Source organism: Hyalella azteca, unplaced genomic scaffold, assembly GCF_000764305.2.
Source record: "Hyalella azteca isolate HAZT.00-mixed unplaced genomic scaffold, Hazt_2.0.2 contig17451, whole genome shotgun sequence".
Taxonomy (NCBI): domain Eukaryota; kingdom Metazoa; phylum Arthropoda; class Malacostraca; order Amphipoda; family Hyalellidae; genus Hyalella; species Hyalella azteca.
The window spans coordinates 16,873-28,091 of NW_025947234.1; the positions used below are offsets into that span (position 1 = coordinate 16,873).

The 11,219-nt window shown below is 39.1% G+C and overlaps 1 protein-coding gene across 1 annotated transcript; it reads right to left on the reverse strand.

Annotated features, from left to right (window-relative positions):
• Window positions 1-215: 215 nt before the first annotated feature.
• On the reverse strand, window positions 216-7,445 carry LOC108670938 (zinc finger protein 236-like). The gene is made up of 6 exons (XM_018158429.2): window positions 7,422-7,445; window positions 7,011-7,126; window positions 6,109-6,243; window positions 4,676-5,234; window positions 1,657-1,682; window positions 216-362 (listed from the first exon to the last, which is right to left on the reverse strand). Exons 2-6 carry the CDS (start codon window positions 7,116-7,118, stop codon window positions 216-218), a joined length of 975 nt encoding a protein of 324 aa, XP_018013918.1. The 5' UTR covers window positions 7,119-7,126; window positions 7,422-7,445.
• Window positions 7,446-11,219: the final 3,774 nt, after the last annotated feature.

Sequence of the window (11,219 nt, forward strand, 5' to 3'; positions counted from 1 at the left end):
ATGGGATGTTACGTTAATACTGTCCCAAAAGTGGCTTTTTATACGTTGCACAGATACGTCCTTTTCTGAGTCAAACTGCGTCAAAATTAATCGCTCATTCAAGGGGTAAAAGTGCATCGCTATTTGGATAGAGATTATTGTCCAAATGGCGAAAAATATTGTCCAAAATTACTGATTATTTTGATCACATTTCTTGTGTTCTTTACAGGCAAGTTCTAATTCAAATTATCCTGAATTTCTTGGTGGAGACTGCGCTTGAGATCTTCAACAGCAGCCACTTGGTAGTTCTGGTATGGTTGTACCTGGTAGAACTGAATGCTGTCCAGCAACCACTTCTCGTGCACCACAACCAAGGTGCTGAACTGTGGGTGGTTATGACAACCATTGCAACAGTCATCACCTGTTTCCTCACAACAGCGTCTTTTAACCACTGAACCCTCGTCTGTTCGGTTGCTGTTTTCGACGTCTTCGCTTATGGCATCGAGTGGACGCGGTTTAACCAAAGCCTCTCTTTAACCTTGATGCCTCTCTTAACATAAACAAAAAAGTTTATGTTAAGAGAGGCATCAAGGGATTATGAATAGCGATGGTTGATGCCGTTGCTGTTAACAGAGGCATCACAATGTGAACATTGAAGATCCAGCACCGCGTTTATTGACACCTTATCAAGGGACTATAAATATACTATATTACTAGTTTGAAATGTATTGGCCTAAGCGGGTCAAATGCATTGGCCTAAACGGTGCCTGCAACACCCGCCCTCCTGACGCTGCCGACCTCGAACTGCCCCAAGTAGAGCTGCTCACTCAGGCCCTCCTGGGCCTCAGGCCCTCCTGGGCCTCACTCAGGCCCTCCTGGGCCTCACTCAGGCCCTCCTGGGCCTCACTCAGGCCCTCCTGGGCCCTCCTGGGCCTCACTCAGGCCGACACCCAAGCCCTCGTCAGCAGTCATGAAGAGAACCTGGCAACCGCACGTCGCGGTCCTGACGAAGGCGTTAGCAGTCATGAAGAGAACCTGGCAACCGCACGTCGCGGTCCTGACGAAGGCGTCAGCAGTCATGAAGAGAACCTGGCAACCGCACGTCGCGGTCCTGACGAAGGCGTAAAAGCTGCTGATGCTGCGTGCCCTGCAGACATAACCGCGCCTCTTTTGTCACCGTCACCTGTCAAGCAGCAACTCTACGTCATCTGTCAAGCGGCAACTCTCCGTCACCTGTCAAACAGCAACTCTCCGTCACCTGTCAAGCAGCAACTCTCCGTCACCTGTCAAGCGACAACTCTCTGTCACCTGTCAAGCGACAACTCTCTGTCAGCTGTCAAGCGACAACTCTCTGTCACCTGTCAAGCGACAACTCTCCGTCAGCTGCCAAGCAGCCACTTCAGTCCTGCAGTTCATTCCTGAGGAGTGATGACGTCATGCATTTCAGTCGTCATCGAAATCGATGCTTGCGCTGTCACTGGAATGGCTGCCGTGTTTGGCCATTGATAAGTGATTGAAATGAGATTACATCATCTTACCATCGTTATTTCTCCCACCTCTCAAACACTCATAAATTTTTCGCCATCGATCGTTATATTGATTTTTACCTCATTTTTGAGAGCACCGATGAACGCTAACATATCAACTAACCTTAGATCAAACATTCACTGTATTCACCAATTTGGAGCCACCAGCCTGCTCCACTGTTATGAGCACAAAAGACATATGTTATGCACAAAAGACAAAAGACATACAAAAGACATATGTTATGAGCACAAAAGAGGGTGGCAGGCAAAATTGTGCCTGCCACCCTCTTGAGTTCCACAACTGTCCTATACTTCAAGTGTTCCTGTCATCCTCTTGGGTTCCTCAACTGTCCTATACTTCAAGTGTTCCTGCCTTGCTCTTGAGTTCCTCAACTGTCCTATACTTTGTTCCTCAAGAACCCTTTGTCCTATACTTTGTTGTATTGTTCCTGCCTTTCTCTTGAGTTCCTCAACTGTCCTATACTTCAATTGTTCCTGCCTTCCTAAACTGTCCTATACTTCAATTGTTCCTACCTACCCCTCGAGTTCCTAAACTGTCCTATACTTCAATTGTTACTGCCATCCTCTTGAGTTCCTCAACTGTCCTATACTTCAATTGTTCCTGCCATCCCTCTGAGTTCCTCAACTGTCCTATACTTCAATTGTTCCTGCCATCCCCCTGAGTTTCTCAACTGTCCTATACTTCAATTGTTCCTGCCTTCCTCCTGAGTTCAACTGTCCTATACTTCAATTGTTCCTGCCATTCCTCTAAGTTCCTCACTGTCCTGTACTTCAATTGTTCCTGCCATCCCCCTGAGTTTCTCAACTGTCCTATACTTCAATTGTTCCTGCCATCCCCCTGAGTTTCTCAGCTGTCCTATACTTCAATTGTGCCTGCCATCCTCTCGAGTTTCTCAACTGTCCTATACTTCAATTGTTCCTGTTCTGGTGGCCCAGCGACCAACAGAGCAAGGAGCGACTCTCGCAGCTCTGACTTGGAATTAGAAGATAATAACTAAAGCGTGAATGGGGAGGCTGATTTTCAGCTCGACCGAGCCGCGGACGGCACCAGTAGAAACTGGCCAGCATCTAAATTTGGTTAGGGCATTAGGGAAGGACACAGACAACAGCGCAGAGAATACGAGACAACGAAATAGATGCTGTAGGTCACTTTTAACTTTTCAGTTGTCCAGTGAAATGACTATTGTCTAGGTGTTGAATACTTGTTCTGTGCTCGATGTCAGCAAGTTCACTCAAACATTGCTACTACCTGGAGAGCAATGAAGTAATCTTCATCAATATAGCTATTAGGCATATTGTACAGAAGCAGTCAAGAGATGGAACTTATAATTGTAATTAAAATTTACTATTGGAATAAAAAATATTACGCGATGTTTGTTTGCAGTGAATATCTACCTGAAAGCCTGGATCTCTTCTGATGCCTTCTAAGTGAACCCTGTTTTTGTTTCTTTCAAGATTCAAAGATTTCCTATTGAGCAAGTCTCTGCTTGAATACTCCTGTATCCGTTCTGAAATCTCACGGCCAACTTCTTATAAATTTTATTAACATTTCTAGTATCTGTTCAGATAAACTTATTAGTTTAGCTTTTTCGATGATCTGCTTAGTTCTTCAACAAGGAGAGTTATGGTGGGTGTGATGTATAAGGAAATGACCATGATAAGGAACTTAGAAAGAAAATCACAGATGCTATTCATTCCTTTATGGACACAAATTCTGAAAAGTTTTCTCCCGGCTATATCGATTACCATGTTTCAAAAGTTGTAACTTCCACATAGTCTTGCCAAAGATTCGGATTTGTGGAGCACAGTGATATTGATATACTAAGCAAAAGAAACTATGATGCAGCTAATAGTAGTCTATGATCATTCTGTACCTGGAGTTGAATTATTTAATGAATAGAGCTGCTTATTAACTAACAATGGATCACAATTACAGTTCCTAGTTCAAGAGAAGAGTTTAGAGTTCAAGAGTTTAGAGAACATCATTGTATGTACTCTGAAAGCAGGAAACAAACTATGTGCAAACTTTCTAAGTAACAAGTTTTCTCCTGTCTTAAGCTCTACCCAAATACCAGTCCATCATTGCTGCAGAGCGGTAATTTGAACAACCATAGTAAAAACATTCACATTCTTGAACTACCTCTATCTAGATTTTTTCTACAGTGAACCTACTGAAAATGAATAAATTCATGATTGAGGGAATGAGACACTGAAAATTTAGGAAATATTTGTTCTATCACAAATAAGAACGAAAAAAGTTTGCATCCAAATGTATCCTCACACTTAAGCTATTGAAACAATTCTCTGGTAGATGAATGGAGAGAAGATGCAGTTCAAACATGCGTTTTTGACATTAGTATTACCACACTCAGAGCATCGGAGGGGCTTTTTCAGATGAATGCCTGTCAAGAAAATGCCGCTTGAATGTTTCCTTTCTGATGCAAGCATAGTCACATTCCGAGCACTGAATGGGTTTTCTGTTCAATGCTTTTTAGAAATATGTCTTTTCAATACCGCTTTTGTAACGCAAGCATAATCACACTCAGGACATTGAAGGGGTTTTTCTTGGGAATGACGGTAAAGAAAATGAAGTTTCAAGGCAGTTTTAGTAATGCAAGCATAATCACACTCAGAACAATGAAAAGGTTTTTCTGCTGAATGTTTGTAACGCAAATGACTTTTCAAGACCTCTTTTGTGACACAAGCATAATCACACTCAGAGCATTTTATGGGTTTTTCTTTTGAATGCCGAAAAAGAAAATGTTTTTTCAAGGCATCTTTAGTGTTGCAAGCATAATCACAATCAGAGCACTGAATAGGTCTTTCTGTTGAATGCTTGTGAAGAAAATGTCTTTTCAATGTCCCTTTTTTGGTACAAGCATAATCACACTTGGAGCACCGAATATGTCTTTCTGTCGAATGCTTGTGAAGCAAATGACTTTTCAAGGCCCATTTTGTGGTGCAAGCATAATCACACTTGGAGCACTGAATATGTCTTTCTGACGAATGCTTGTGAAGAAAATGTCTTTTCAAATTCCCTTTTGTGGTACAAGCATAATCACACTTGGAGCACTGAATATGTCTTTCTGTCGAGTGCTTGTGAAGCAAATGACTTTTCAAGGCCCATTTTGAGATGCAAGCATAATCACACTTGGAGCACTGAATAGGTTTTTCTGTAGAATGAATAGGTCTTTCTGTTGAATGCTTGTGAAGAAAATGTCTTTTCAAATTCCCTTTTGTGATACAAGCATAATCACACTTGGAGCACTGAATATGTCTTTCTGTCGAGTGCTTGTGAAGCAAATGACTTTTCAAGGCCCATTTTGTGGTGCAAGCATAATCACACTTGGAGCACTGAATAGGTTTTTCTGTAGAGTGCTTGCAATGTAAATGCCTTTTCAAGGACCCTTTTGTGATACAATTATAATCACACTCAGGGCACTGTAGTTTTTCTTTAGAATGCACTGCATTAATATTCTGCTGCAGTCCCCTCTCTGAACTTGAAGTATTTTCACAGGCAGAGCAGCGGTGGGGTACTGAAGCAGGCTGTGCCACATAAATGCATTGCTGCACTTTGCCTGCACCTGCAGGCACCAATCCACGCAGGGAAGACGCCAGCCTCGTGCCCTGCTTGGAGCTGGACGCTCCAGAGGCATCAGTGACACCAGCAGCGTCTCCCGATGCCGGTGCTGACCCACCAGCAATGCACTAATGGTAAAAGGAGCAAAACAAAATTATTCTCACTTATCAATAACAGTTTAACTGAACTTGACATTTTCAAGTTTTTTTTTTAGAGCACATTATTTTTAGCAAAATCCAATAGTTGTCTGAACAGATATATAAAATTATGTCAAAACTTTACAAATTTTGTGCATAGAATTTAAAATTTGTTTTGGGTCATGCAAGATTACGCAGCATCATCTCTTGGTCTCTCCAAAATAAGCATGTTGAAATAACTTGCTCTTACCTTGAGCCTGATAATTAAAATTTTGTTTCACTGCTCTAATACTCAACATTATATACATATTTTTGTTCTCTTGTTGATGGTAGTTTAAGGCCTCATGAAGTGGGGCTTCTCCTGCCATGTGTGCAAACATTACATTAACTCAAGCAGACCTTGGGCAGCGTTAACATAAAAGAAATACTATTGGGAACCCAAGCAATCAATGTTCCATTGCTCCCATGCAGTGTTGTGTTGATTACAATCGGATTCTTTTTTGCAAGTAATCCCAGATACACGAGGAGAGTGAGGAGGTTACATTTAGTTCAACAGGTTAAAGCGCATTCCCTTAGTATTCCAGGTACACTGCCTGGATTTTATATCTTGTTCAAGAACTTTATCCTTGCTAAGGTTTTGCCATCTATTTCTGATGACCAAAGATTATCAGATTTCACAAGAATTTGAATGCATGGGAAAATGGCACCAGTTCAAAGTATCACTACCAGTCTTATTAACTACACTATTTTATACTTAAATACATACAAGAAAATATAACATGCTCAAGGAATTGGGAAAATCTCTTGAAAATGTGTTGCAGGGGAAAGCTGAAACTATGTATATAATATATTTATAAATAGGTACCTTATTTGACAACAGAGCAGGAATGTCCTGAGGAGCGCTTGTGTTGGCGTCGTGAGCCTCAACGTGAGCTTCGGTCTTGCACAGCACACAAGAAGAGAGTGCAGGTGCAGGGCTGATATCTATAGTTGGAGAAGCCTAGGGACATGGAGGGCAATGTTAAGGAGGCTTGCAGTGATGTGGCTATGGTAACAATATTTCACTTGCCCATTATAAAATTAAATAGGTATATAAATGCAAATGATAATTTCAAAAGCATGAGCACACTTTTAATTCTTTTTAGATTTAATTTGCATTGATAAATGTTATAGGCAACTCTTTATTTGCATTGTATTGAGGTGCATCACTTGATTGAAAAATTAGGTCAATCGACACAGGTAAAAAATGACATTCACTCAAGTGACTAGTGACATGTTCAGGCTGTGGTGACATGTTCAGGCTGTGGTGACATGTTCTCCAGTATTATTCTTAGCAGTTCTCACATCTTATTCTTATTTATTCATTATGAGCAAAGAATAAGTATTTGAATGAGTGAAGTTGGATATTGGCATGGTTCGTGCCAATGGAGGACATAACAATTCATTATTATGAGGAAATAGACAACTATGGAGTTAAAATTTGCAAGCTGTTATTCATAGTATATAACCTAATGAGAGTAATCAAAAATTAAATTTTCCAAAACTTCTTACAAATTATTGAATCAAGATTAAGTAGCTTCATGCCTAATTATAATTTCTCAATATTTCAGGCTTGATACCAAATAAAAACTTGTCTCCTGATGCCTAACTTGACGCTGCATAAATTTTGAAACATGGAAATGGCATTTTGCTAATTTTTTCATCAAAATCGATGCAGGAATATCAAATTCTTTGCAAAACATCAACTTGTTTTTTGACTCCATCTACCTCTTGTCCATAAGAAAATGGTTCCTCTTTGATGGACACATCGTCAATTTCTTCCTCAGGCTCCTCTTTGACAACAGAAACTTTGGGTGCTGGAGGAAGGCCAACCATTTCCAAGGCTGGAAAATAAGCAGATTGATGTTCTTGCATCACTGAACCGTGGAGCAAGATATCTCACAGTAAATATAATGCTCACCAAATTAAAGAATCATGCAAACTTGAGACGAACATTCATATCCCTCAGATGGTTGAGACTTGTTAAGTTGCCAAATCCCACATGATATTATCAGTTCTTGTAGTGAATCTCCTAAAAAGGTATTACAGATAAATATTAAATCTAATAAATTGACATAACTTCAGCTGCTCAATTGTATAGTAGCATTTGATAAATGTGGCACATGGAATTTGTCTAACCTTCAGACTTTACTTTGCTGCCACCAGGAGATGCTTGAGTGAGGCTCTGCTCAGGGCATCTGCCACTCCTGACTGCAGCATCAGAGAGTTGGTGCAGCAGAACACTGCATTCTTTGGTATTGGACTCCATCACCTCATGCGATGATAATTGCAAAGCATTGCAGTTTTTTTAAATCTATCATGTGAAGCATCAAATTAACAACAATTCATTGATTTTTAATAAGTGAAACAGAGGCTTAAAAGATAGTGGTAGGCATTAATTTCAACACTTGCCACAAAATTTACCCATAAAAAGTTACTTGCATGGACAAATTATTTGCTTGTTGATCATTAATAGACAAAACTTGATAATAGCTGTACTTTTCAACTTGGTCTAATGGAAATACAAACATCTCAAAGAAAATATCATAGGTAGTTAGTCTAAACAATATACTACTTTAATTGAAAAATAGATTAAAAGCACTCAATTCTTCATAATGGGACATCCATAATATTTTGATATATTAAAAAGTAAATATTGTTACAAAATAAATGATAAACCTATTATTTATCAAAGCAAAAATGAGAAAAAATGGTAACCAAAGTTGCAATTCATAGTTAATTTGAACATGTATTATGATAGAGTAAAATGGATTGTGCATGACATATACCAAGTTGTTGTAGCAACTCAGGATATGTGGTAGCAACACAGGAGAACTGTACCACAAGCAATTGTGACACCACCACCTGAACATCAGGGGTGATACTTGGGAGACTGAAATTAAATTGATCATTCAAGCTATTATTAGCTAGTAAAAATGTCCAGCAGTCAGAGAGGACTGTCTAATTATGCATGAAAAATAAATTCAACAACATTATCTACAATTCACAATAGTGTTTAAAAAGCTATGAAATTTGGAGAGCATTATTAGATCAAAAATTTGTCATCTGGTGTTCAGTAATGCATGAATGAGACCTTCTACAACATTAATTTTTAAGTAGGTTGCCTGTTTACACCAACAAGAATAGTTACAACAAGAACACAGTATGAGCAATATTTTGCATCCAAGTAGTCACTCCTGCCTATATCATCTTCATTGTATTTTTTTTCAGTCCAGTTCCATTGACCTGATTAAACACACCAAATCCCTTCTGTCAAATTTTATTCTCATACCTAAATTATAACTGATTTCAATTGCAACATCATATTTATTCATGAGTTTAATATTAAATTTTAGCTTGATGTCTGCTTGCAGCTCTCCCACTCTATGAGTGATACTAAGCAAGCATATTCTGTTTCCTGAGAGGCAAAGTTCATTTCGTTCATTCTCAAGATTACTGTTAACCTTTTCCACAACCCTTCAATTTTTTCCAATTTTCATACTTTTAAAAACATTGCAAATTTACAATGGTGTCCTAGTAATGTACCTGATTGTTCTTATATATTAATCATAATTTCAGGTCTATTTGATTCAGCAAGACCATTCTTTTGATGTGAAAGACAGCATGTGAGCAGCATTGACAAAAAAAGGAGAGAAAGCAACTACACTACGAACAGTTGCTTTATTCTTAGCAACTACACTACAAACAGGGGGTCTATTGTAAAAGGGAGACCGGGGAACTCCAACAACATCAACACTACAAACAGGCAGTGACTGCAGTTTTGAGAGACCTATTTTCACTCTGCAAGTAAGTGGGAGCTTCTTCTTCAAGGGCCCTGGCAAGCCACCAATTCTTGAAAAGCAACTTGCTTAGGTGAACAGGCACTGTTAGATTTGGCAACTAAGTTAAAGAACAAATCAGCAGTTGGGCATTGAAAGATCATTTGAATATTGATGAAGTGTATGTCAATAACTTCTTACGATGAAAGATTTCATAAACAAGTTAGAAGTTATAAACAATAAGTTCATAAACATGAAGTTTGTAAACAATAAACAATGGAGTATTGTTATTATAAACAATAAACAAAGAGGTTCATAAATAAACAATAAGTTCATAAACAAGTTCATAAAACAACAATCTCCAAAAAATTCCATATGCTATTTGTATGGCGCCAGACGCAAATAAAAACCATCCTGAATTACCTCTGGGAGTGGGGTAAAAAGAGACACTTGAAATAAAACTTAATTTTAAAATGTTTGAAGCATGCACAGTGTACTCATCCATTACTAGCAGTATTCTGAAGTCCTCAACTTCCTTTGTAAATGATGTAGATGTTGAATAAATGATATTGTAATGCTGTATGAAGGCTGCAAATTCCCTACTTGCATTCAAACCGGAGAGATTAAGTATACCGGCGCTGATGTAGGCCAAGGCTGGTAGTAGTAGCTGTGTCAATCCCGACTTGCATACTGGTGCCTCGCTTACAGGGGATTACCTTACAGTCGCCTAGGTGTGCCGCATTTTGTGTTACTGTTAAATACTGTTACTGTATTTTGTGTCACCGTATTTCATGTTATTGTTACCGTTACTGTGCCTTTGTGTGTGTTTGCTGATAGGTGGCTTATATTATGAAGAAATAATGTGGTGTCATGTAAGGGCGTTTGTAGGGTAGTCATCAGGCGTCTGAATTACCAGTGTACTTACGATGTTCATTTTCCTTCTAGGACCCAGAACTTTATCCCTCATCTAGCTCGCTCGCTCTCTCCTCCGCATCTTAGCTCCATAGTAGACTACTTGTTGGATGTGTTATTTAATAAACTTTAAGGAGCTTGCTGTTGGTCATAAATCCTGTCCCGCCTCGAGCGTTGCTTCGCAGGCAATTGGGCAGCTGTTTACCTATTCAGCTTCTGGTCATTGGTATGTGAGACAACGATGGTCAATGCGAACCGTTAGGTGAGGATACTGGTTGCTTGGTGGTCAGAGGCCAGTTCATAACAAATTTTTCTGTGATTTTTACTTATTTATCCTTTATTGATATGATATAACCTTATTCATACATTACTGCATTATTGATGTGATATTACCATTTCCATGAACATGCCATTGAGCACTGACAACAACCTTCTCCACTGCAAGTTTCATATCAGCTGCCGCATAGCATTTCTTCTGTACCTGTAAGCTAACAGGATGGCTTGAAATTTTGCACCTATTTTTATTGAGTCAAGTGATTTCACTATAACATGAAAAAGATCCTGAAAAACATATCTGAAAAAAGAAGGAATATTCAAGTGGCAACCATCATAATTTTGGAGAAATAAATCATTGTTTAGGTTAATTAATTTTCATTCTATGTTGCCCGTTTCACTAATTGATTTTTTTGTTAACTGGAGCCTTTGCTAACCAAGGTTCTTCTGTAAATGATATTCTAGGGGTGTCTTTTATTGGCCAGTCATGCGGAAATGACCACCATTTTTTTGGAATGAGCAACGCAAATTCCGTCAACCACTTTTGCAAACAAACACTTGTGTGCAACTTTTATGTAAGTGAAGTTTTTCAACACAGTAAATACATTTTTTGCTACAGACCTTAGCAGAGGTAGGTACTTTTTCAAAATCTGACTTTTCACACTTTTTTCAGAGATTTTTAGCTCATTTTCTCATTTATGGAAAAATGTACTATTGTGCTCGTCATTTCCATCCGTCAGTCTGTCCGTCTGTCTGTCAGTCCGTCCGTGACTTCACGTTTTTTTTACGAGAAAATACACTCTATGTCACTCACTGCAGTGAGTACAGCAGTGTGGAATTCCAGAGGGGTAATATATTAACTGGTAAACATAGCAAATCGGAAAGCATGACCTAAAAATCTGGAAAGGCCAGCATACTTCCACTTTCAGTCCATCTTCATCACTGACAAGTCTCTGCAAGTGGCAAGCTGCCA

Excerpts from the sequence above, each read along its gene's own strand:
- LOC108670938 (XM_018158429.2), bottom strand. The coding sequence starts at position 7,118 with ATGGTTGGCCTTCCTCCAGCACCCAAAGTTTCTGTTGTCAAAGAGGAG. Across the intron at positions 6,244-7,010 it reads CATTTTCTTATGGACAAGAG|GCTTCTCCAACTATAGATAT; the intron begins GTAGATGGAGTC and ends CCATGTCCCTAG. Across the intron at positions 1,683-4,675 it reads ACCTATTCAGTGCTCCAAGT|TGGAGCAGGCTGGTGGCTCC; the intron begins GTGATTATGCTT and ends TGCTCATAACAG.